Below are 27590 nucleotides of genomic sequence, written 5' to 3' on the forward strand. Positions count from 1 at the left end.
CATGCAAAAACGTCTAACCTGTTGAAGTACAAAATCAGTGTTACAGTTTACATTGCTTAGATAAAAATGTTTTAATTAGTTTATGATCAATTACAAATATATTCAAAATGCAAGCCAAAGTTTTAACTTAGGTTTGCACAAATCACAACATTGACCTTTAATTCATTAGTTTCTGAATCATTTTCACATATGAAGGGTGAACAGCCTTTATGGGAGGCCACCAATGTATTCTAATGTGGATTTCTAATCAGCCCTGTAGAGGAGTAGGAGTAGGGACTGAGAAGAACTGCAAGAATGTAGTGTTGTTGGCTTGCTCTCGGTACACGGAAGACCACCTGAAATGAAAAGCAACAATAGATTATCAACTTAATTGGAACTCTTCCTGTCAGACTTTGGCATTTGAGATTTTACCAACAGACTAATGATTAGTAATTTTTTTTAAACATGCAGATGCTGGAAATCTGAAATAAATAATTTACTATTACTGGAAGCACTTAGTATCTTCAAACTGAAGTGTTCACTCCATTCCCCTTCTAGATGCTATCAGCTCTTAATTCTAGCTCCACCTGCAAGTGATCCCCATAAACCTACTTTCAACTTTGAAGTAATGCATTTGGACGTGCAGGAATATAAGAAACTGCAGAGATGAGTGGATTCAGCTCAACATATCAGACTCATTTATTGGAACAGTGAAATGCATTGTTTGTGCTAACAGCCAACACAACCCAAGGATGTGCTGCAAGAGTCACCACATATTCCACCACCAGCATTGCATGTCCACAGAACAATGCAATCAGCAACAACAAGGCAACAAAACAGCAAATGAGCCCAGTTTCTCCCTCCCACTTACCTATACAAACCTCCAAACACAGGAGTCTGTCTTGGGCATATCCCTTTCCACCGTCAGTACTACCTGTTGGAAGCACTGCCTCAAGTAGGTAACGTCATCAAAGATCTACACCATCTTGTCTCTGCCATTTTCTTGCAGCTATTATCCAGCAGGAATCCCACACCAATAGGTTCAAAAACTAACTTCCTTTCAACTAATTGGTTCTTGAACAAACTTGCACAGCCCCAATCACTACAGTTTAGTAACACTATGGTCACATTGATCCCTTTGCACTAAAATGGATTTTGTTTTTGTAATGGTATTATTTTTGTATGTTTTTAATATCTTGTTTCTTGCAACAATTGTCTATCTGGTTCTATGTACCCTTGATACTGCTGCAAGTAAATTTTTCATTATATCTATACTTATGACAAATTTAACTTGTGAATCAGGTTTATTGACATTGAAATGTCATCAAATTTGTTGTTTTGCGGCAGCAGTACAGTGCAATACATAAAAATAGACAAATTATAATGTATAAAATTAAGTAGCAAAAAGAGCAAACTAATAAGTAATGTTCATGTGTTCATTGGCTGTTCTAAAATCTGATCATGGGGAAAGAAGTTGCTAAAACGGTGAGTGTGTGCCTTCAGACTCTAGTATCTTATCTCTGGCTTTGCCTTTAAACCCTCGCCTCTCCTAGATTCCAAAATCTTGGTCTCAAAATATTTGACTACTTAAGCTGTCTGAAGACCCACCTGTTAAAGGATCTCCAATCAGAAATATTAGCTATTCCTCTCCCTGCTAATACACTCAATTTTGTTTCTAAAAGGGTTTTTCTAACGAATTTAATATTAAACACACAACGCATATTTTCCTCGCATGAATATAGTGATAAGTCAATTACAAGTCATAAGGGGGTTCCTTATGTCCATTCTATTCCGCAATTTAGTTTTCGTTGCATTCAGTGCAGAAAACTCCACTTTGCAGAGATATGTTGTTGGAAATGGAAGCAACGTTTTCAGTGCTTTCGTGGCTATCTCAGCCTTGACTTTGATCCAGAATGCCGGCAGAAATGCTATGTCAAACATACTTTTCAGCCCACCGTCATTTGCAAGCTCAAGGAGTTGATCTTCTTCCCGCGCTGACATGGATGATTCACCGGGGACCCATTCCCTTGCACGACCCATTCCTTTGCACATCTTGGGTCATTTGCCATTGGGAAGAAACACTCGAATTCTGTCGACAATGAAGATAGGTGTTTGCGCACCAGCTATGAGCCTCAGTCTCTCCCAAATTCCCTGCTAATGTTGGGAACATGTCAGATATGCCCCTATCTACTCCTCGTCCCCACAGTTCCAGTTTGGCTGTGAAAGCAATTTACCTGCCAACTTGAAGACAATTGTCATTATCCCCTGAAATGACAGATTGAGTTCATTGAGCAGGTGAAGATGTGACACAGATAAGCGAGTTTTGCTATCCACTCGTCGTCACTGAAGTGTGCTGCCATTGGTGACTTTTTTCCTGAAAAAAAATCTGTGTAGTTGCTCTCTTAACTCAGAAACCCTGGCCAGGGCTCTCCCCCTTGATAGCCACCTGACTTCAATGTGTAAGAGAATGCGTTTGTGCTCTGCATCCACTTCCTTGCAAAGCTGCTCAAACAGACCTGAGTTAGGGCTTTTAACCATAGAAACCATAGAAACTACAGCACAGAAACAGGCCCTTTGGCCCTTCTTGGCTGTGCCGAACCATTTTCTGCCTAGTCCCACTGACCTGCACACGGACCATATCCCTCCATACACCTCCCATCCATGTATCTGTCCAATTTATTCTTAAATGTTAAAAAAGATTTACCACCTCGTCTGGCAGCTCATTCCATACTCCCACCACTCTCTGTGTGAAGAAGCCCCCCACTAATGTTCCCTTTAAACTTTTCCCCCGTCACCCTTAACCCATGTCCTCTGGTTTTTTTTCTCCCCTTGCCTCAGTGGAAAAAGCCTGCTTGCATTCACTCTATCTATACCCATCATAATTTTATATACCTCTATCAAATCTCCCCTCATTCTTCTACGCTCCAGGGAATAAAGTCCTAACCTATTCAACCTTTCTCTGTAACTGAGTTTCTCAAGTCCCGGCAACATCCTTGTAAACCTTCTCTGCACTCTTTCAACCTTATTTATATCCTTCCTGTAATTTGGTGACCAAAACTGAACACAATACTCCAGATTCGGCCTCACCAATGCCTTATACAACCTCATCATAATATTCCAGCTCTTATACTCAATACTTTGATTAATAAAGGCCAATGTACCAAAAGCTCTCTTTACGACCCTATCTACTTGTGTCGCCACTTTTAGGGAATTTTGTATCTGTATTCCCAGATCCCTCTGTTCTACTGCACTCCTCAGTGACTTACCATTAACCCTGTATGTTCTACCTTGGTTTGACCTTCCAACGTGCAATACCTCACACTTGTCTGTATTAAACTCCATCTGCCATTTTTCAGCCCATTTTTCCAGCTGGTCCAAGTCCCTCTGCAGGCTCTGAAAACCTTCCTCACTGTCTACTACACCACCAATCTTTGTATCATCAGCAAATTTGCTGATCCAATTTAGCACATTATCATCCAGATCATTGATATAGATGACAAATAACAATGGACCCAGCACTGATCCCTGTGGCACACCACTAGTCACAGGCCTCCACTCAGAGAAGCAATTCTCTACCACCACTCTTTGGCTTCTTCCATTGAGCCAATGTCTAATCCAATTTAGCACCTTTCCATGTATACCTAGTGACTGAATTTTCCTAACTAACCTCCCATGCGGGACCTTGTCAAAGGCCTTACTGAAATCCATGTAGACAATATCCACTGCCTTCCCTTCATCCACTTTCCTGGTAACCTCCTCAAAAAACTCCAGTAGATTGGTCAAACATGACCTACCACGCACAAAGCCATGTTGACTCTCCCTAATAAGTCCCTGTCTATCCAAATGCTTGTAGATTCTGTCTCTTAGTACTCCCTCCAATAACTTACCTATTACCGATGTTAAACTCACTGGCCTATAATTTCCCGGATTACTTTTTGATCCTTTTTTAAACAACGGAACAACATGAACCACTCTCCAATCCTCCGGCACTTCACCCGTAGACAGCGACATTTTAAATATTTCTGCTAGGGCCCCCGCAATTTCAACACTAGTCTCCTTCAAGGTCCGAGGGAACACCCTGTCAGGTCCTGGGGATTTATCCACTTTAATTTTCCTCAAGACAGCAAGCACCTCCTCCTTTTCAATCTGTACAGTTTCCATGATCTCACTACTTGATTCCCTCAATTCCATAGACGTCATGCCAGTTTCCTTAGTAAATACAGACGCAAAAAACCTATTTAAGATCTCCCCCATTTCCTTTGGTTCCGCACGTAGCCGACCACTCTGATCTTCAAGAGGAACAATTTTATCTTACAATCCTTTTACTCTTAATATATCTGTAAAAGCTCTTTGGATTATCCTTCACTTTGACTGCCAAGGCAACCTCATGTCTTCTTTTAGCCCTCCTGATTACTTTCTTAAGTATTTTCTTGCACTTCTTATACTCCTCAAGCACCTGATTTACTCCGTTTCCTATACATTTCATACAACTCCCTCTTCTTCTTTATCAGAGTTGCAATATCCCTTGAGAACCAAGGTTTCTTATTCCTTTTCAATTTGCCTTTAATCCTGTCAGGAACATACAAACTCTGCACTCTCAAAATTTCCCCTTTGAAGGCTTCCCACCTACCAATCACATCTTTGCCAGAGAACAACCTGTCCCAATCCATGCTTTTTAGATCCTTTCTCATTTCTTCAAATTTGGCCTTCTTCCAGTTCAGAACCTCAACCCTAAGACCAGATCTATCCTTGTCCATGATCAAATTGAAACTAATGGTGTTATGGTCACTGGAACCAAAGTGCTCCCCTACACAGACTTCCGTCACTTGTCCTAACTCGTTTCCTAACAGGAGATCCAATATTGCATCCCCTCTAGTTGGTCCCTCTATATATCGATTTAGAAAACTTCCCTGAACACATTTTACAAACTCTAAACCATCTAGACCCCTAACAGTATGGGAGTCCCAATCAATGTATGGAAAATTAAAATCCCCTACCACCACAACTTTATGTTTCCTGCAGTTGCCTGCTATCTCTCTGCAGATTTGCTCTTCCAAGTCTCGTTGACTATTGGGTGATCTGTAATACAATCCCACTAATGTGGCCATACCTTTCCTGTTTCTCAGCTCCACCCATAAGGACTCAGTAGACAGGCCCTCTAATCTGTCCTGCCTGAGCACTGCTGTAATAATTTCCCTAACAAGCAATGCTACTCCCCCACCTTTCATTCCTCTGCCTCGATCACATCTGAAACATCGGAATCCTGGAATATTAAGCTGCCAGTCCTGCCCCTCCTGTAGCCAAGTTTTGCTTTGATCTGATTGATAACTTCATCAACGTCACTCAATACGCTGTTTTTCAGCTAGCCGGCATTTCCCTATGTATGACACAGTGTGTGGACTGGCATTCCGGAGTAACCTCTCTGACTCGGGTAGTGAAACCAGACTCGTTAAGCTGTTCCAACAGCTGTGCTTCGATGTCCTCCGCCATGTCATCGATTGTTCTTGAAACTGTGGTAGCTGAAAGAGAAACCTGTGCTCAGGTCGCAATAAAGCCATATTTTATGTACGACTCGTCGTATTTTCTATTGAAGGAAGCTTTCATTTTTTTGCAGTCTCGGCCTCAGCTGTCTCTGCTTTATCAAGAACGTTAGGCCTTTTATGTCCCCTACCATCTCTTCCAAAGAAAATCTCAAGCGATGTTTGTTTTTTTTACTCCTCTAGTAGTTTTAGGTTAATGATCGACTGATGTCCTCGCGTGGGTGATGTCCTCGCGTGGGTATTGACCTCGCGTGCGATCAAGTTCAACAGTGGACGTGACAGGGAATGAGAAAAGGTGTAGTTGACCCATGTCGTTTCCTCGCGGCCCGGTAAGACATGCTTTACAGCCCGGTGGTTGGGGACCACTGTCCTAAATCACTGTGAAAACCAGTGAGATACTTTTGACAATTTGTTCCCTGGGTTAATTAGTGCACTGCAGCTTCCAGAACCTATAGTGAGCAGATCTTTGTGAATAGTGAGAAATAAATATTGGCTAGATTATGGAATGCTCAATGTCCAGTCTCAGTACAAAGCAGGCTGCTGTGTGTACTACAAAAGGTGCTGAGCAGAGGGAACACAGCTGGCACGTCTATTCTTCTTGTTCCTTCTGTAAAGCTGAATAAAAGACCCTACCCACTCCAGACATTCCCTCTTCAACACCCCCTCCCCCATGACATTCCATGGGGGCAGAAGTTACAAAAGCCTGAAAGCATACACCACCAGGCTCAAGACGGTTATGTCAATTGAACCTTTCCCTAGTACAATAAGAATAGATTCTTGACCTCTCAATCTAGCTCATTAGGACCTTTCATCTTATTGTGTACCTTCACTGCACTTTCTCTGTAACTAACACTGTTTTGTTTCTGTTTTACCTTGTCTTCAGCAATGGAATGTTGTAATGGATTGATAGGTATGAGCAGTGTGCAAGGTAAGTTTCTCACTGTACCTTGGTACATGTGACAATAAACCAATTGACCAGCTGGGTACAAGTAATTAAGTCTATGAGTCGGAGATAGCACAGGTCTTTCAGCCCAACAGAATCCGTACCCATCATCAACTAGCCAATTACACTAATCCTACGTCAATTTTATTGCTTATTTTTATCACATTCCCAAAAGGTAAATGGATGGTTGGGCAATGGGTAAAACAGGGAGGTCTTCCTACAATCATACAGGGCCTTGGAGAAACAAGACCATAAAATATTGGAGCAGAATTATGCTATTTGGCCCATTGAGTCAACTCTGCCATTTAATCATAGCTGAACAAATTTTCCTCTCAGCCCCAGTCTCCTACCCTCCCCCCCCCCAAGCTTGTATCCCTTCATGATCTGACCAATCAAAATTCTATCAACCTCTGCCGATACATGAAGACTTGGCCTCTGTAGCTGCCTGTGACAACAAATTCCACAGACTCACCAAGGAGTATTGTGATCCTTTTGAAACACAAAGGACATGGAGTCCTGTTAAGCTGAGCAGCAAGAGGGTATTCCCATTCATGATATAGAAATATAAGAATAAGAGGTCACTTGTGGGAGATGAGAGGAACAACTTCGCTGAGGACTTTTGAACTTTGGAATCCCCTCCCCTTGAGTGCTCTGGAGCCTGAGGTGACAAGTATGCGCAGCTGAGATAGATTTTTGGAATTTAAAGGCGTTGAGGGTTGTAGTGATGGACAGGGCATTTCATCTCAGAAGCTTCTCCTGTAGCTATCCAGCTTCCCAACAAAGCTCACTCAGGTGTAATACCCTAACTGTCCCTGCACAACATCTATTAAATGGTCTTTCCTGCTCTCCTTGTTTTGTTGGTAATTATTTGGTCTGTTCATATGTTCACATTTATTTAAGTTTGATTAAATAAATTAAACTGCTCATGTCTGTTTGCACTATTGTCTTGTAAATTGTTGGTTGCTATAAGTCCTGTGTTTTATGCTTGGCACCAAACCATGATCAATTCTGGTATGTTTCACATACTGGCAATAAAGTGATTCTGATTCTGAGGAAATTGAAGCTGAGGGCAAATTCCAATCAGTTATGGTCTTATTGAACAGGGGAGCAGACTCACTCACTCCAAGCTTTCTGTCTACCTTTCCTTTCTCCGCATTTCTCCTCTCTTGCTACCTCTTCCCTCTCTCTACATTTGCCTTCTCTACCCCCCCCTTTCCGGATGTAACTTCCCCCTCTTCAGATCTAACTTCCCCCTCTTTCTACTTTCACCTTTACATCTCTCTCTCTCTCCCTCTTTACCTCTTTCTCACCAGTCCCTACTCTCTCTTTGCTTGCTTATGACTCTCTCTCTCTCGCCTTCACTTTCGTCACATTATTGCCTTCAGTCATGCACCTCAATGTTAATGAGGTAGTGAGAGTGGGAGGCTGCATCAATGATACTGACTGAGCCACTGGTTCAGAACATGAAAGGAATGTTTGTCACCTTTACCAGCGAAACAGATTAAGCAGTTGTGTAAAGCAAGATTGGACTGAATTGAAAGGCTGTTAGATTTTGCAGCTGATGGAAATGAAAATCAATGCGTGTTTCCAACTTCTGATATGCTGCTTTCTGCACCTTGGATAAGCACAATTATTTTCAAAGTGCAACAAAGATTTAAATGAAGTAAAGTGCTTGAATATCAGTCATACTACATTACAACACAAAAGCAGAGCTTTCACTCATAGTTGACCCCTTACAATAAACTTAATTTTTGGTTTCAATTATGTTCTCTCTTGTAAAAATTATGCATAATTTATGTTTTATGTTTTTCTTATGAATGCTGCTTATCTGATACCATGTACCCGTGAAACTCATTCATAAGGCCAGTGATGTTGTGGGGATGGAACTGGACTCTCTCGCGGTGGTGTCTGAAAAGAGGATGCTGTCTAAGTTGCATGCCATCTTGGTCAATGTCTCCCATCCACTACATAATGTACTGGGTGGGCACAGGAGTACATTCAGCCAGAGACTCATCCCTCCGAGATGCAACACTGAGCGTCATAGGAAGTCATTCCTGCCTGTGGCCATCAAACTTTACAACTCCTCCCTTGGAGGGTCAGACTCCCTGAGCCAATAGGCTGGTCCTGGACTTATTTCATAATTTACTGGCGTAATTTACATATTATTATTTAACTATTTACGGTTTTATTACTATTTAATTATTTATGGTGCAACTGTAACGAAAACCAGTTTCCCCCAGGATCAATAAAGTATGACTACTATGAAGAAGCTGCAAATAAACTTTTCATTGCCCCTGTGCACATGACAATAAACTCAAATTTGACTTGCGTTGATCGTACTCTATTACCTGAAAACAAATGGGGGAAGCATGGGGAAACTCCATTAGATTTCGACTTAAAATGGGAAAAGAGCAGGGATCTGGGGGAACGAGGAGGGAATGGGACTAATTATACGAGTATTCCACATGGTTAATGTTGGCTTTAGAGTTTGTGGCTCTGCTACGCATGTCTATGCTTCATTAAAACTGCTCAGTAAAATGGGAATGCTTGATAAACATCTTTCACCCAGAGGACTGTTTTTTTGCTGCATCAGAGTCTAGTGAATCAGTAAGCAGATTTTGCAATTGTATTGTGTGTGTCAATAGACTTCGGTGTTCTTTGCCAACACTTCTACACTGGCAACTTTTCAATCAATTATGTACAAAGGAAAGCAAGAGTAACAAGTTGTTGTAAAATGTGAAGCATTGATAAAGACACAAACAAGTAACATTCCATTCAACTTTGCCCCAGTACAAATCATTTTATATTTGCGTTTTATTTGGCACAAGCTCACTAACGTATCTAGACTAGTGGAAAGAGTATTCACGGGTGGCGGGGGGGGGGGTGCTTGTGGGGGGCAGTGGGTTGGCAGAGTGGAATACTGGAGACTACCAGCTAAATAAACCACTAACCCCTAGGATTTGTAGTCAGACAATGCATCCTTTATTCACAGCTCACTAAACTGAATCAAACACAATTGTCAATATACAGCAACAACACCTATAGTGTATAAATCTTCAAGGAATCAGTGCATTAATACTTTAACACCATTTAACATTGAAGTTCATTTTCAACGGATGATAGAGTTGCTGTGCTAGTCATGTTTCCATTTCTGAGGGAGCTGATCTAAACTTAGTATCAGTGTCTTATAAAAATACAGCCAGAAATTGGCCCTTTGGCCCATCCAGTCTGTACTGAACCATTTAAACTGCCTAATCCCATTGACCTGCAGTCAGACTATAGCCCTCCATATCCCTACCATCCATGTACCTATCCAAACTTCATTTATTGCATTGATTCAGCTGATGTAAACTGGAATTTAGAAGGATGAGAAGTGTCCGCGTAGAATGAATGCACCTGTAACGGGATCAGACAGAGTGTCCAAAACTAGACAGCTCAGCCCTCAGTGGATGGAGAACTCCAAATGTTGTGGAGACTGGATCATTGGAAGCACTGGAATAAGAGAGAGGTTCATTTTTGAATGGGGACTGAGGGCGATGGGGAACCAGTGCACAAGAGATGAGGCCTGGGGGATATTATACACAATGGTGAGTCAGGCTTGAGTGGCCAAATGGCTTACTCCTCATTTTCTTGGTCAAGGTCAGTAGAGATATATTCACCTGAAGATCATAAATACTATCATTAAATATAGATAAAAGGGAAGTGAATATGTTTCTAGATAGTAATGGGTTCAAAGGATGTGGGGATAATGTAGTGAAGTGGTTGATAGCCCGTGGTCATATAAAATGGTGAATCATGTCCTAGGCATTATGATTCTGAGGCCAGGATAGGGTGAATTGGTGCTGTCTCTGGGGACCTGATCATTCATGCTCTCTCAATCAACGTCACTAAACCAGATTATCAGGTTACCCACTGTGGGAGCATACTGCACAAAAGTTGGTGGCATTCCAAAAATGACATTTCAACACATTCTTCATAAGCTGCAAAATGCCTTTGGGATCTCCCAAGTCACCTGGAGACATTAAAAAACAGTGGAGGAACTCAGTCAGCCATTTCAGGCTGAGACCAAGGGTTAACTGTTTATTCCTCTCCATAGATGTTGCCTGACCTGCTGAGTTCCTCCAGCACTGTGCATGTGCTGCTTCAGGCTTCCAGCATCTGCAGAATCTCGTGTGTCTGGAGAAATACGGTCTTTCTCTTTGTTAAGTTTACATGTGAATTGACGAATGCTGGAATTTTGTGTGAAATATGCTGTATTGGAACGGAAGCCTGCAATTTTCCTTGCACAGATTATTCTCTGGAGTTGAATGATCCCAGGAATGAAAGACTTAATTGTATGAGAGTGTTTGATGTGTCTGGGCCTGTACTCGATGGAGTTCAGAAGGATGGGGAGAAGAGGCGTGAATCTTATTGAAGCCTACTTGGTACTAAAAAAGGTCTGGATAGAGTTGATGTGCAGATAATATTTCCATCAGGATCTAGGATCCAAAGAAACATCTTCAGAATAAAAGGACATCACTTTATAACTGAGATAAGGACAAATCTATTCAGCCAGAGGAGAGTGAATCTATGGAATTCATTTCTGGAGAGGACTGTGGAGGCCAGGCCATTGGATATATTTAAAGCAGAGATTGGTATGCTCTTGATTGGCAAGGGGGTTAAAGTTTATGTCGAGAAGGTGGGAGAAAAATAAATCAGCCATGATTGAATGGCGGAACAGACTCAATGGGCTGAATGGCTTAATTCTGCTCTGATAACTTATGTTCTTGCATATAAAGTATTCATTAAAGTGGAACTTACATCAGCACATTCATGGAAGGGGTTAATTCCTTTGTTCCTCCAGTAGGCACCAGTGTCAAAGTGGATTTTGTACAGACCGGCTGGAAGATGCTCCTCGGAAGTAAGATTGTGGACTTCTCCACTTATTCCTGTGCCCCTACAAAAGAAGCCAATGGAGTAAGAACTACTTGTCAATGGTTCTATTGAGTGAGCTGTAAACTGAGTTAAAACCAGCTGTTTATACAGCACAGCAATGAGCCCTTCTACTCAGCACTCTCATGCTAACCTTTATTCCACCAGACCCACTTATCTGTATTAGGTTTGTATCTCTCTACGCCCTGCCTATCTGTGTCTGTCCAAGTGCCCTTTAAATGTAGTCATTGTATTTGATTCCATTGCTTCCTCTAGCAATATCTTCCAAATACCAACCACTCACTGTGTCAAAAAACAAGTTCACCCCTTAGGTCCTTAGACCCATGCCCTATTATTTTGGTGCTCCTCCAATGGAAAATAAGTTCAGTTCTTGCGTTCACTTCTGGTCCCCTCATTATAGGAAGGATGTGGAAGCTTTAGAGAGGGTACAGAGGAAATTTACCAGGATGCTGCCTGGATTGGAGAACATGTCTTACAAGAAAAGGTTGAGTGAGATCTTTGGAGTAAAGGTGACGTGGTAGAAATATTGTGGTGAGCATTTGATCCATAATGACAGGCGAGGAAGCTCGTTAACAACCGTTTTATTGTGATAAACAGAAAACAGACAGGGCACCGTGACCTGGAGAGTGAACCCCACCAGTCTCACACCGACGGGGGAGGTGACCATCACACACCCCGGTTACAGTTAGGGTGACCACAAATACACAAACAAATAACTGTATAACCCAAGCTAAATTGAAACAATAAATGAACTGGAACTTCCCACCATAATCCCACAAAAACATTTTAACACAAGACCAATAAACAGTGCTGATCATTAGAAATGCAGGGGCAGGCTGTCGACACACTACCCCTCCCCCGCCCAAAGCATCACAGTATATAAGGTGATAAGTCAGAGACAGAATGGTCAGCCAGAGGCTTCTATCTTGGGCGGAATGGCTAATATAGGGAAGGGGCATTATTTTAAGGTGATTGGAGGAAATATAGGGAGAGTGTTGGAGGAAATATAGGGATGATGTCAAGGGCAGGCTTTTTTTTTAGTTAGTCATTGTGTTGAACGGGATCTCAGTGGTGATAGTAAAGACAGCTACATTAGGGAAATTTAAGAAAATCTTGGATAGACTCATGGATGAGAGAAAAATCGAGGGTTATGTGGTAGGGAAGGGTTAGACTAATCTTGAAGTGGATTAAAAGGTTGGCATAACATTGCGTGCGGTATTGTTCTTTGTTCTAAAACAGATTCTGACTGTCCACCTTCTCTATGCCCCTTGTAATCTTATATACAGGTTCTCCCCAGGTTTTGAACACCCGACTTATGTACAGTCTGCACATACATACAAGCATTTTGAGACTGGTGGGATGGACTTGCCGGCTGTTACGTATTGTAGGGCTGCAAGGAGATCCTGCCAAGTAGAAACTCAGTTCATGGTATTATCTGAATGATTGGACTAAGTGCACATTGCTCTTAAATAGCCTGTGTTTTTAGTTAAATATATTGTCAGGAAGCTGCAATTGTGAACTTTTTGATTTGGAGATGCAGCACAGTAACAGGGTCCTTAGGTCCAATTAGCCTCTTCTGCTCAATTACACCCATCTGACCAATTAACCTAATAACCCATCTACCTTTGAAATGTGGCAGGAAACCAGAGCACCCAGAAGAAACCGTACCGTCATGGGGAGAACGCACAAGCAGTGACCCAGGTTCAGTTCCACTGCTACTGCGCTGTCTGCTATAAACAGTTATCAGCAATACAGCCCTGTCAAAATCTGGGAACATCTAACAAGCCCAGCCTATCCAGTCTCTCTCCATCACAAAAATGCTCCGATTCAGGTGAACCTTTTTTGTCCCTCACATATCATTCCGATAGTGTGATGACCGGAACTGCGCACGATATCCCAAGGGTGGCCTAACCAGTGTTTTGTAAAGTAGGCCAGTATGAACTAAGATATGGGGCAGAAGGCGGCTGTTTGGCCCAACAAGTCCCAACTGGGAAACAAATGGAAGATGGTGGAATCTGAAACTAAAGCAGAAATGCTGGGGAACCTCAGTCAAACAGGCAGTATGTGTTGAAAGAAAAATCAGTTAATGGTTCAGGTTGAAGATCCTTTCTCAGATCCGGGGTAGAGTGGGTTAGAGGTGGTGTAGTCTTCAGTTTTTATTGCAGAGCTGGGGAGGGGACAGGAAGGTGTAAAGTAAAAGATTATTTGGAGATTGGTGAGAACAGATTGAGTGGTAAGGAATAATAGCAAAAGGATTGCAGGAGACTAATTTGGGTATTGTGTGCAGTTTTGGCCACCTACCGACAGGAAAGATGTAAATAAGGTTCAAAGAGTACAGAGAACATTTACAAGGATGTTGCCGGGTCTGGAGGACTGGAGTTGTAAGGAAACATTGAGTAGGTTAGGACTTTTTTCCTCTTGAAACGTAGAAGATTGAGAGGAGATTTGATAGAGGTATACAAAATCATGAGGGTATAGATAGGGTAAATGCAAACAGGCTTTTTCCTTTGAGATTGGGTGGGACTATAAATAGATCATGGGTTAACGGTGAAAAGTTCAAGGGCAACATGGGGGAAAAGTTCTTCATTCAGAGGGTTGTGAGTGTGTGGAACGGGCTGCCAGCACAAGTGGTGCATGAGAGCTTGATTTCAACCTTTAAGTGAGGTTTGGATAGTTACAGGATGGTAGAGGAGGGGAGATCTATGGTCCAGGTGCAGATTAATGGGAATAGGCAGGTTAAGAGGTTTGGCACAGTCTAGATGAACCTAAGGGTCTGTTTCTGTGCTATACTTTTCTATGACTCTATGGCTTTATGATTACTGACCACTGGAAAGACATTTTAAGGAAACAGGTTGAGAAAGGGATTGATAGTGTAAAATGAAGATGGAGCAAGTTAAAGTTGGGAAAAGCAATGTTCCAGAAGGCTGCAAGGTGCTCAGATGACTTCCTCTAGTTGGGCTTCCTTATGGGACTGGAGTAGAATTGACCGTAAGACACAAGAGCAGAATCAAGCCATTTGGCCCATTAAGCTGGCACCACCAACAGAATGAGGAGAAGGAATGAGAATTAAAGAGGCACACATCAAAACCTCAGGGCCATGCCCCGTGGCTCTATGCATGTCCATCTTGTCTGGTTCATTCCCTAACCTAGGTTCCTTTTGCCTGGAATTCAAGTGCCTATCTTAAAAATTGGATGAACTCAGCGGCACAGCATCTGGGGAGGGAAGTGTGGAGCCATCATTTTATGTCAAAAAAACATCGTCTCCATTTTTGTTCATAGAAGGATCTTGACCTCAAACATGGATGGAAAAGGTTTAGAGGAATCCAGCTCCAACCCAGGCAAATGGGACTAGCTCAGGTGGACACCTTTGTAGACATGGACAACTTGGGCTGAAGGGCCTGTTTCTCTACTGTATAACTCCCCGACTCTATAAACCTATATAAAGTACCCCAAAAGCCAGCCTTGCCAAAGATGCTGACATCAATATTTGAAAAAAAACACATTGAGCATTGGACACCAAGAAGTTGCAGAGGCCTGATTTGCTGCAGGCCTGGGAAAGGGCAGTCAGATATTGTACTCACGCTGTGGAGAGCTGCTGCCAGGTTTGGTCGTCACTTTGCCTCAGCATTTGAACGTGCAGGTTTGCAGCTGGTGTACCGCTCACAGCATCCAGAACTTTGATGAGGATTGGGCATTTGTCATCACGGGCACCATGACTCTACATTCAAAGGAAACAGATAAGTGATGGAAAATTGAGACTTCCTCAAGGCAAAGGCATCCAGAAGTGGAGATGTAATTAATGTCAATGGATTCTCTAAGAATGCAATTCAACTGTTAACAAATTGAAATGAAGAACCAAGATAAACGTAGATGAAATTAATAGAAAACTTGCTCCTCTATAGGCCCTTTGAATGTTTCCAAATCACCTTGCAGCCAATGAAATAACATAGTCTCTATTGTTATATAGGAAATGCAGCAGCCAAGATGCACATAGCAAGATCCCACTACCACAACAATGATTAGGTGAAATCTTTGTACTTGACTATACTGACAGGTTCTATCCTGCTGTTATCGGGCTCTTAAACAGAAATGGATTTGAAGTTGGATTATTAGTGTGGCCTGTACAGAGATGCAGTACAAAGCTTGACTTGCATACTGCATCTCTGTATCTCATGGGTCGTCGTATCTGACCCACGACCTCCGGCACTGCATTCCAGATCTCAGCAGCATACTGTGTGAAAAAAAATCTCCCCTCAAATCCTCTTTAAAACACCTTCCACTCACATTAAACCTATACCCTCTCCTTTTGATACCCCCTGAGGATCCTGACTGCTGAATAGTGCGTCAATCAAGCTGATTGTTTTGCTTTGGATGAAAACAAGCACTCCTTCACTGCTGGCACTGCAGCTTTAGGCAAAGTCCAAAATGCTGTTATTTTTCTTGTTGATTTATTGAACCTGGCAGTCACAAATACTACCAACATCCAATGTCATTGCCCAAACGTACTTGGAAGGACAGTACAAGCTGCCTCCTGAATTGTTGCATAGCGTGGCGAAGATGCCTTTGGACAATGGGCTCCTGGGATTTAGACCGAAAACTAGGGTACAGTTAAAAACAAGAAATTGTGCAGTTCTAGTCCCTCAATATAAGATGGACATGGAAGCTTTAGAGCAGGGTGCAAATAAAATTGCCAGCATGCTGCCTGGGTTAGAGAGCATGCCTTAACAAAGCCGAACAAGCTAGGACTTCCTTCCTTCGGAGTGAAGGAAAATGAGAGGTGCTTTGATAGGGGTGTACAAGAAGGTAGGAGGCCTTGTTAAAGAGACTGCCCTTTTCCCAGGGCAGAAATGACTAATACGAAAAGGTATAATTCTAAGGTGCTTGGAGAAAAGTATAGGGCTCAGAGATTTTTATAAAGAGAGTGTTAGGTGTGTGGAACACACTGTCAAGGTGGTGGTAGAGACAGATACATTAGGGACTTTTAAGAGACCCTTAGACTGGCACATGGATGAAAGAATGAAAGCAAAAAAAGGAGGGCTGCTGTATGTGGGGCAGGGGGAGATTAGATAGATCTTGGAGTAGTCTAAGTGGTTGGCACAACATCATAGGCTGTACTGTTCAAAGTAAATTGTTCACAGGGTAAAAAAAATTCCCTTGCTAGAGCCTAACTGAGAAAGAGGATCAGATTTCTTCTCATGAAGAAAGTTAGAGCAGAGTACAGAGATCAGACTCTTACTTGAACGATGAAATGGATGCTTGACCTCACAATCTATCTCATTATGATCTTGCACCTTTATTTTTTAAACCTGTGTTTTCTCTGTAGTTCTTACATTTTATTCTGCATTCTGTTATTGTTTTACCTTGTTCTATAAGCACTGGCCTGATGAGCCTATAAGGAACGGGACAGACTTTAACTTTAACCTCACTACACTGTGTAACGATCTGATCTGTATGAATAGTACTCAAGTCAACCTTTCCACTGCCCATGTGACAATACTAAACCAGCAGCAACATAGTATAGACAGGAACAGACCTTTAGGCGCAACATGACTGTGCTGATATGATGCCAATCAAAGCTAATCCTACCTACGTGCACAAGATCCATATTCCCTCCCCCCTCCCCCCATCCTCTGTTTGTTCATGTGTTCATGAAAGGGGAAAGATTTGAGAGAGACGGAAAAGAAAATTTTTCATTCAGACTGCTGGTTTTATGGAATGAGCTGCTAAAGGAAGTGGTAGAGGCGGATTCAATAACAATATTTAAAACACATTTGAACAGGTACATGGATAGGAAAGGTGCAGAGGGGTATGGGCCAAATGCAGGCAAAAGGGACTAGGCTCTTGGTTGGTGTGGATGAGTTGTGCCAAAAGGACTGTTACCACGCTGTTTAACTCAGCGACTTTATGTTTGTCTAAATGCCTCCTAAACAGTGCTATTGTATCATCTTCCCCTGCCAGCAGGTTCCAGGCACTTACAACTTGTGTACAAAAAGCTTGCATTGTATGTCTCCTTTAAGCTTCCCCCCTCTAACCTTAAACCTATGCCCTCTAGTATGTGGCATTTCCACAGGGGGAAAATGACTTGGATTGCCCACCCTATTTATGCCTCCCACAGCTTTATAAACTTTTATCAGGTCTCCCCTCAGCCTCCAAAGCTCCAGGGGAAAAAGCCCAAGTTTGTCCAACCTCTCCTTATAATTGTCACTAATCCAGGCAAAATCCTGAAGAACCCCTTATACACCTTCTTCAGAGCCCCACGTCCTTCCTGTGATACATACACAGTACTCCACCTGCAGCCTAACTAAATATCTGAACAACTGCAACATGACTTCCTGACTTTTATCCCCAGCACCCTGACTGGGGAAGGCAAGCATGCTGAACACCTTACTTACATCTCTAAGTTGCCACTCTCAAGCATCTATGGACTTGCAAGATTTATGGTCAGTGCTCATTCTTATGGACTGAATAGAATGTGCACGGAGAGCATGTTTCCATTAGTGGTAGCGTCCAGGATGAAAAGGCACAGTCACAGAATAAAAGGACATCCCGTTAGATGAGGAGGAATTTCTTTAGCTGGAGGGTGGTGAATCTGTGGAATTCACTGCCTCAGACGGCCGAGGAGGCAATGTATATTTAAAGCAGAAGCCTACAGGTTCTTGCTTAGTAAGAGTGTCAAAGCTTACAGGGAGTGTGTGTGTTGCTTGGATTTCCAGCATCTACAGGTTTTCTTTTGTTAGGGAGAATGGGGCTGAGAGGGGAAATAAATGAACCACGATTGAAGGCTGAAGCAGACTCGATGGGCCAAATGGCTTAATTCTGCTCCTAAGTCTTATGGTCTTGTAGTTTTGTGGTAAGTCGCTGTGTTTGGTTTGACTGGTGCCCGATCTACTAGACAACAGACTCAGTGTATTGGGTGCCTTGAGTTCTGGACAGAGGACAGCTGGAGCCAGAGGGAGGCCCATGAAACCTTTGGTCATCTTTTGATAATCAAGGATGCACCACGTTGACTTGGATCAGCCAGGGTGACTCTGGGTAGAGGATACATCAAATGAGCAGGGTGGAAGCAGACTGGGCCTATATTCTCTAGAACTCAGAACAGTGAGAGGAGAGGTGTTCAAATCTTATAGATCTCATTGATCCATGTAAATGCAGGGACAATGTTCCTCTGGCTTATTGGTCTTGAACCAGTGGTCAAATTATTAAAGCAAAGGATTGATCAGTCAGATGAGGTGGGGTGAAAATTCTTCACCCAGAGGGTGGTGATCTCTGGAGTTATCTACCCAAGAGGCCAGTGGAGGAAAAGGTAGATATGTTTATTTTTAGATATTAAGGAAATTTGGCATGTCCCTGGTGATTCTCACCGATTTTTATAAACGCACCATAGAAAGCATCCTATCTGTACTCATCACAGCTTGGTATGGCAACGACTCTGTTGTATGGCAGAGAGTTGTGAACGCAGCTCAGCACATCACGGAAATCAGCCTCCTATCTATGGACTCAGTCTATAATTCTCACTTCTTCAGTAAAGCAACCAGCATAGGCAAAGGTCCCACCCATCCCGGATATTCTATCTTCTCTCCCTCCTATTGGACAGAAGATAGAAAAGCTGAAAGCACATACCAGCGGGTTCAAGGATAGCTTCTATCCCATTGTTATCAGGCGTTAAAAAATGAATCTTTGATTTCCCGCTCTTTCACATAGTGGACCCTGTACTCTCTGCCTGCACTACACTTTCTCCATAACTGTAGCAGTAACTGTAATAGAGGTAATCTAAGGGACATGGATAGACAAGGACTGATTAAAGATAGTCAGCATGGCTTCATGCATGGTAGGTCATGTCTCACCAAATTTATAGAGTTTTTCAAGGAAGTTATCAGGAAAGTGGATGAAGGCAAGGCAGTGGATATTGTCTACATGGACTTTACCAAGGCTTTTGACAAGGTCCCGCATTGGAGGTTGGTCAAGAAAGTTCAGTCGCTCAGCATGCAGGATGAAGTTGTAAATTGGATTAGACCTTGGCTTTGTGGGAGAAGCCAGAGTGGAGCAGTAGAGGGTTGCCTCTCTGACCGGAGGCCTTTGACCAGTAGAGTGCCGCAAGGATCAGTGGTGAGTCCATTGTTGTTTGTCATCTATATCAATGACCTGGATGATAATGTAGTTAACTGGATCAGCAAGTTTGTGGATGACACCAAGACTGGGGGTGTAGTGGACAGTGAAGATGGCTATCATGGCTTGCAGAGGAATCTGCTTCAGGTAGAAAAATGGACTGAAATATGGCAGATGGAATTTAATGCAGACAAGTAAGAGATGATGCACTTCAGTAGGACCAACCAGGGTATATCTTACACAGTGAATTCGGGGGCACTGAGGAGTGTGGTAGAACAAACGGATCTGGGAATACAGGTCCATAATTCATTGAAAGTGGTGTCGCCGGTAGACAGGGTTGTGAAAAAAGCGTTTGGTACATTGGCCTTCATAAATCTAAGTATTGAGTACAGGATGTTACATTGAAGTTGGATATGATGATGGTGAGGCCTAATTTGGAGTATTGTGTGAAGTTTTGGTCAGCTACCTACAGGAATGATGTAAAGAAGGTTGAAAGAGTACAAAGAGTATTTACAAGGATGTTACTGGGTCTGGAGGACCTGAGTTATAAGAGTTTAGTACTTTATTCCTTAGAACAAAGAGGTTTGAGAGGAGATAACTCTACGAGGTGTTTTTTTTTTATAAACCACCCAATAGTAACAGGGACATCGAGGAGCAGGAGATTCTGGAAAGGTGTAATAATAACAGGGTTGGCGTGGTGGAAGATTTTAATTTCCCAAATATCAATTGGCATCTCCCTAGAGCAAGGGGTTTAGATGGGGTGGAGTTTGTTAGGTGTGTTCAGAAAGGTTTCTTGACACAATATGTAGATAAGCCTACAAGAGGAGAGGCTGTACTTTATCTGGTATTGGGAAATGAACCTGGTCAGGTGTCAGATCTCTCAGTGGGAGAGCATTTTGGAGATAGTGATCACAATGTTATCCTCTTTACTGTAGCATTGGAGAGGTAAAGGAACAGAAAAGTTAGGAAAGTGTTTATTTGGAGTAAGGGGAAATATGAGGCTATCAGGCAGGAACTTGGAAGCCTTAATTTGGACAAATGTTCTCAGGGAAATGTACAGAAGAAATATGGCAAATATTCAGGGGATATTTGCGTGGAATTCTGCATAGGTACGTTTCAATGAGACAGGGAAAAGATGATAGGATACAGGAACTGTGGTGTACAAAGGCTGTTGAAAATCTAGTCAAGAAGAAAAGAAGAGCTTATGAAAGGTTTAAAAAAACTAGGTAATGATAGAGATCCAGAAAATTATAAGGCTAGCAAGAAGGAGATTAAGAAAGAAATTAGGAGAGCCAGAAGGAACCATGAGAAGGCCTTGGCGGACAGGATTAAGGAAAACACCAAGGTATTCTGCAAATATTTGAAGAGCAAGAGGATAAGACGTGAGAGAATAGGACCAATCAAGTGTGGCAGTGGAAAAGTGTGCAGGGAACTGGAGGAAATAGCAGAGGTACTTAATGAGTACTTTGCTTCAGTATTCACTACAGAAAAGGATCTTGGTGATTGTAGGGATGACTTAAAGCAGGCTGAAAAGCTTGAGCATGTAGATATTAAGAAAGAGGATGTGCTGGAGCTTTTGGAAAGCATCAAGTTGGATAAGTCACTGGGACCAGGCGAGATGTACCCCTGGCTACTGTGGGAGGCAGGGGAGGAGTTTGCTGAGCCTCTGGCAATGATCTTTGCATCATCAATGAGGATGGGAGAGGTTCTGGAGGATTGGAGGGTTGTGGATGTTGCTCCGTTATTCAAGAAAGGGAGTAGAGATAGCCCGGGGAATTATAGACCAGTGAGTCTTACTTCAGTGGTTGGTAAGTTGATGGAGAACAACTGGAGAGGCAGGTTTTAGGAACATTTGGAGAGGCATAATATGATTAGGAGTAGTCAGCACGGCTTTGTGAAAGGCAGGTCGTGCCTTACGAACCTGATTGTATTTTCTGAGGATGTGACTAAACACATTGATGGTGGTAGAGCAGTAGATGTAGTGTAAGTGGATTTCAGCAAGGCATTTGACAAGGTACCCCATGCAAGGCTTATTGAGAAAGTAAGGAGGCATGGGATTCAAGGGGCATTGTTTTGTGGATCCAGAACTGGCTTGCCCACAGAAGGCAAAGAGCGGTTGTTGATGGGTCATATTCTGCATGGAGGTTGATGACCAGTGGTGTGCCTCAGGGATCTGTTCTGGGACCCCCTACTCATTGTGATTTTACAAATGATCTGGATGAGAAAGTGGAGGGATGTGTGAATAAATTTGCTGACGACAAAGGTTGGGGGTGTTGTGGATAGTGTGGAGGTCTGTCAGAGTATTAATGGTAAGAATCTTGGCAGTGTGGAGGATCAGAGGGATCTTAGGGTCCGAGTACATAGGACACTGAAAGCAGCTGTGCAGGTTGACTCTGTGCTTAAGAAGGCATACGGTGCATTGGCCTTCATCAATCGTGGGATTGAGTTTAGGAGCCAAGAGGTAATGTTGCAGCTATATAGGACCCAGGTCAGACCCTACTTGGAGTATTGTGCTCAGTTTTAGTCGCCTCACTAGAGGAAGGATGTGGAAATCATAGAAAGGGTGTAGAGGAGATTTACAAGGATGCTGCCTGGATTGGGGAGTATGCCTTATGAGAATAGATTGAGTGAACTCAGCCTTTTCTCCTTGGAGCAACGGAGGATGAGAGGTGACCTTATAGAGGTGTACAAGATGATGAGAGGCATTGATCGTTTGGCTAGTCAGAGGCTTTTTCCCAGGGCTGAAATGGCAAGCACGAGAGGGCACAGTTTAAAAGCGCTTAGAAGCAGGTACAGAGGAGATGAGATGTTAGGGTTAAGTTCTTATGCAGAGAGTGGTGAGTGTGTGGAATGGGCTGCCGGTGACGGTGGTGGAGGCAGATATGACAGGGTCTTTCAAGAGACTCCTGGACAGGTACATGGAGCTCAGAAAAATAGAGGGCTATGGGTAACCCGAGGTAATTTCTAAGGTAAGGACATGTTTGGCACAGCTTTGTGGGCCGAAGGGCCTGTACTGTGCTGTAGGTTTTCTGTGTTTCTATCTGATAGAGGTATACAAAAGTATGCAGGGTAGAAAGAGGGCAAATGCAAGCAGGCTTTTTCCACTGAGGCTGGGAGGGACTACAGAGGTTGTGGGTTAAGTGTAAATGCTGAAAGGTTTAAGGGGAACAAAAGAGGAAGCTTCTTAACTCAGAGGGTTGAGAGTGTGTGGAATGAGCTTCCAGCATAAGCGGTACGTGCGAGCTTGATTTCAATGTAAAAGCAAAAATTGGATAAGTACATGGATGGTGGGGGTATCGAGGGCTATGGTCCTGGTGCAGGTTGATAGGTATAGACAGTTTAAATGTTTTTGACATGTATTAGATGGGCCTGTTTCTGTGCTGTACTTTTCAATGACTCTATGTTTCTATATTGTGCATTCTGTTTCTCAACAATGAACTGATGTGATGAAGTGATCTGTCTGGATTGTTTGCAAAACAAAGTTTTTCTCTGATAAGCTCTTCTTGGGTTTCCAGCCAGGTACAGATACCAATATGAACCAGCACTTTGATGACAAACTCTGCCACTTCATCAGGGATGATGCCTAGGCCTTCATCTTTGTCAAAATTCTTTTTCTCTAGTTTTATTTCAATGGCTTCCTTCACCAGGTTTTCTTTATCTTTAACAAAAATGAAGGCCTCGCTCTAGGTAAGAACTGGAACTTGATTGTAAACAAAGTGGGGCTGTGGAAATCTGATTGGATAAGAACTAATCAGTCTGGAGAGATGGATGTTTGGAGTATATATCCCTGCTGAAGATGGCGGAGTTTGTCATCAAAATGTCTGTTAGAATTGATACTGCTTTACCTTGTTCTACCTGATTCTGATTCTGAAAAGCCATCAAGTTAGGTCTAACACAAAAGGGCTGTTCCTCTGTGTCATAGAGTCATAGTGTCATACAGTATGGATACAGCCTCTTCGGCCCGACTTCTCCATGCCAGCCAATATTGCAACCTAAGCTCGTCCTATCTGCCTGCATTTAACCCATATCCCTCTTAATCTTTTTCATCTGTGCATCCATCCAAATTGTAGAAAGGTAACCAGGGGTTGAATTTTATGCCACCAGTGGAATGATTAGGGAGGATATCAGCAAAAATATTTTCTCTCAATGAGCGAGGATTTGGAATTCACAGGAGGAGAAAGGTAGAGACAGAAACAATCCCCATGCTTAATAAGTATCTGAATGAGCCCAGGAAGAGTTGAAGTGTCCAAGGAGAAGTGGTATTCATCTACAGTCCATCACTGGGAGTACAAATAAATGGAATCAGAATCAGGTTTATTATTGGGAAATTTGTTAACTTAATGGCAGCAGTTCAATGCAATATATGATAATATAGAAAGAAAAAAATAAGTAAATTGATTATAGTAAGTATATATATGTACATAGAATAGATTAAAAATAGTGCAAAACCAGAAATAATATATACTAAAAAAAAGTGAGGGAGTATTCATGGGTTCAATGTCCATTTAGGAATTGGATGGCAGAGTGGAAGCAGGTGTTCCTGAATCGCTGAGCATGTACCTTCAAGCTTCTGTACCTCCTTCCTGCCGGTAACAATGAGAAGAGGCATACCTTGGGTGATGGAGGGTCCTTAATAATGGACGTCGCCTGTCTATGGAGGCTAATACCCATGATGGAGCTGATCAGTTTTATGACTTAGTGTAGCTTCTTCTGGTCCTGTGCAGTCGTCCCTCCCCATACCAGACAGTGATGCAGCCTGTCAGAATGCTTTCCATGGTGCATGTATAGAAGATAGAGTGTTTTAGTTGACAAACAAAATCTCTTCAAACTTCTAATGAAATATAGTTGCTGTCGTGCCTTCTTTATAGCTGCATCAATATGTTGTGTCCAGGTTAGTTCCTCAGAGATATTGGGACTCAGGAATTTGAAAATGCTTACTCTCTCCACTCTGCTCTTTCTTGGAAAACCTGTGTATAATTTATGTCCAGCTTACTGCAAATGCTGCTTATTTGATGGTATACGTCTGTGATGCTGCTGTGAACTTTTCATTGCACCTGTACACATATGTATTTGTGCATATGACAATAATTTTGGTTTTGGCTTTGGAAATTTAGTAAATAGAACATATTGGCTGCATGTTTTAGTTTTCAGTCACTGGGCAATAATGAACTAAAATATAATTCAGCACAGCACACAATGTCTGTGCTGAATACGTTGCTAAATAATGGTAAACTTCTGCTTGCATGAGATCCATATTCTTCCTTTCTGTACATAAGATTTACATAAACTACTCTGTTGTTTCGTCCCAGGTGAAGCCGAAAAGAAAATATTCTCTACAGACGCCAGTACCGGCAGCCAGAAGACACAAAAGCCTGAAAGCACATGCCACTTGAGAAAAGGACAGCTTCAATCCCACTATTATTAGACTCTTGAACAGACCTCTTGTACGGTAAGATTGACTCTTAGTCTCACTTGATCTTGAACTTTATTGTTTAGCTCTACTGCACTTATTCAGTAGTTTTTACACTTCATTCTGAGTCATAATTGTTTTACCTTATTCTAGCTCAATGCATTGTGTAGTAATTTGATCTGAATAAACAGTATGCAAGACAAACTTTTCACTGGGACATATGACAATATTAAAACCAATTCTGCCAATACCAATGCAATCACCAATAAGTATCCCCCTAAAAGAAAGACTTACCGCCTTATTGGAAATACTTACCACACTTGTGGCTCCACTGGAGGCAGTGAGGGCGAACACAAACAACAACAGTGCATGGAACATTTTGCACTCTCTGTACATCAATACGAGGTGGAGCTGTTGTGTCTGAGGGCAGACTTTATAGTACACCCAGGCAGGGGTCACCCAATCACTAACCTCCAAACTGCTGACTTAGATTATTATCTCAATAAACACTGGGCAAATCAGTAACTCGTGGAATGGGGTGCTCATTGGACAACAACAAAAGTCTCCCCCTTTAATGCAGCCCCCGAGTTCAGAGCAGCTTTAGCAAGGCAATGAAACCGTGATGAACGGTTTGCACAGTTGGTTAATGCAAAATGTTTAAAACAGCTTTTGGTGTTGTTGCTTTTCCAACAAATCTGTAATGACTTTATTTAAAAATGCTAGCATAGAATCAGTGCGTGCACCACTGGCACAGTTAGCCACTGCCTCCCAGCTGCAGAGACCCAGGTTCGATTCTGACTTTTGGGCACCGTCTGTGTAGAGTTTACATTTCCTCCCTGTGAGCGTGTGATTTTTCTCTGGGGCTCTGGTTTCCTCGCACACCCCAAAGTTGGTTGGTAAATTGGCTGCAGTAAGCTGTCCCCAGGTGTGAGAGTGAGAGGAGGAATCGGGCGGGGCGGGGGGTCATTGATAGGAACGTGGGGAAAGTAAGATGGGATTAGTGTCGACATGTACCTAAGGGTTTGCAGGGATTCTGTTTGCCTGTCTCAAGCTAGATTCTGAAATCAAAGAAGAGCTCATATGCCAGCAGATCTAGGCTACTGGAGGACGTAAAATTACAAGTTATAGATCCCTCTCCCTTGATATTTCTCTGATTTATTCTCTCTCCAAGTCCTGCCAAATTTTGCAGAGTCAGAGAGTAGTATGGCACGGACACAGCCCTTCAGCTCATCACATCTACGCTGACCTTTTTACTCATGTACACTAATCCTATTTGCCAGATGCTCTGCATCCCAGAGTGCTTAAGGAAGTAGCCCAAGAAATAGTGGATGCATTAGTGATAATTTTTCAAAACTCGTTAGATTCTGGACTAGTTCCTGAGGATTGGAAGGTGGCTAATGTAACCCCACTTTTTAAAAAAGGAGGGAGAGAGAAACCGGGGAATTATAGACCGGTTAGCCTGACATCGGTGGTGGGGAAACTGCTAGAGTCAGTTATCAAAGGTGTGATAACAGCACATTTGGAAAGCGGTGAAATCATCGAACAAAGTCAGCATGGATTTGTGAAAGGAAAATCATGTCTGACGAATCTCATAGAATTTTTTGAGGATGTAATTAGTAGAGTGGATAGGGGAGAACCAGTGGATGTGATATATTTGGATTTTCAAAAGGCTTTTGACAAGGTCCCACACAGGAGATTAGTGTGCAAACTTAAAGCACACGGTATTGGGGGTAAGGTATTGATGTGGATAGAGAATTGGTTGGTAGACAGGAAGCAAAGAGTGGGAATAAACGGGACCTTTTCAGAAAGGCAGGCAGTGACTAGTGGGGTACCGCAAGGCTCAGTGCTGGGACCCCAGTTGTTTACAATATATATTAATGACTTGGATGAGGGAATTAGATGCAGCATCTCAAAGTTTGCGGATGACACGAAGCTGGGCGGCAGTGTTAACTGTGAGGAGGATGCTAAGAGGATGCAGGGTGACTTGGATAGGTTAGGTGAGTGGGCAAATTCATGGCAGATGCAATTTAATGTGGATAAATGTGAAGTTATCCACTTTGGTGGCAAAAACAGGAAAACAGATTATTATCTGAATGGTGGCCGATTAGGAAAAGGGGAGGTGCAACGAGACCTGGGTGTCATTATACACCAGTCATTGAAAGTGGGCATGCAGGTACAGCAAGCGGTGAAAAAGGCGAATGGTATGCTGGCATTTATAGCGAGAGGATTCGAGTACAGGAGCAGGGAGGTACTACTGCAGTTGTACAAGGCCTTGGTGAGACCACACCTGGAGTATTGTGTGCAGTTTTGGTCCCCTAATCTGAGGAAAGACATCCTTGCCATAGAAGGAGTACAAAGAAGGTTCACCAGATTGATTCCTGGGATGGCAGAATTTTCATATGATGAAAGACTGGATGAACTAGGCTTATACTCGTTGGAATTTAGAAGATTGAGGGGGGATCTGATTGAAATGTATAAAAGCCTAAAGGGATTGGACAGGCTAGATGCAGGAAGATTGTTCCCGATGTTGGGGAAGTCCAGAACAAGGGGTCACAGTTTGAGGATAAAGGGGAAGCCTTTTAGGACCGAGATTAGGAAAAACTTCTTCACACAGAGAGTGGTGAATCTGTGGAATTCTCTGCCGCAGGAAACAGTTGAGGCCAGTTCATTGGCTATATTT

The 27590-nt window shown here is 42.6% G+C and overlaps 1 protein-coding gene across 1 annotated transcript; it reads right to left on the minus strand.

Moving 5' to 3' along the window:
- Positions 1-52: 52 nt before the first annotated feature.
- Positions 53-25363, minus strand: ttr (transthyretin (prealbumin, amyloidosis type I)). Its single transcript, XM_063060166.1, has 4 exons — positions 25226-25363; positions 14976-15112; positions 11263-11398; positions 53-335 (listed from the first exon to the last, which is right to left on the minus strand). Exons 1-4 carry the CDS (start codon positions 25304-25306, stop codon positions 231-233), a joined length of 459 nt encoding a protein of 152 aa, XP_062916236.1. The 5' UTR covers positions 25307-25363; the 3' UTR covers positions 53-230.
- Between the last annotated feature and the right edge of the window lie 2227 nt (positions 25364-27590).

Source organism: Mobula hypostoma, chromosome 1 (genome assembly GCF_963921235.1).
Source record: "Mobula hypostoma chromosome 1, sMobHyp1.1, whole genome shotgun sequence".
In the NCBI taxonomy this organism is placed as follows: domain Eukaryota; kingdom Metazoa; phylum Chordata; class Chondrichthyes; order Myliobatiformes; family Myliobatidae; genus Mobula; species Mobula hypostoma.

Excerpts from the sequence above, each read along its gene's own strand:
- ttr (XM_063060166.1), bottom strand. The coding sequence starts at position 25,306 with ATGTACAGAGAGTGCAAAATGTTCCATGCACTGTTGTTGTTTGTGTTC. Across the intron at positions 15,113-25,225 it reads CCAGTGGAGCCACAAGTGTG|AGTCATGGTGCCCGTGATGA; the intron begins GTAAGTATTTCC and ends CTTTGAATGTAG. Across the intron at positions 336-11,262 it reads CCTTCCATGAATGTGCTGAT|GTGGTCTTCCGTGTACCGAG; the intron begins GTAAGTTCCACT and ends TTTTCATTTCAG.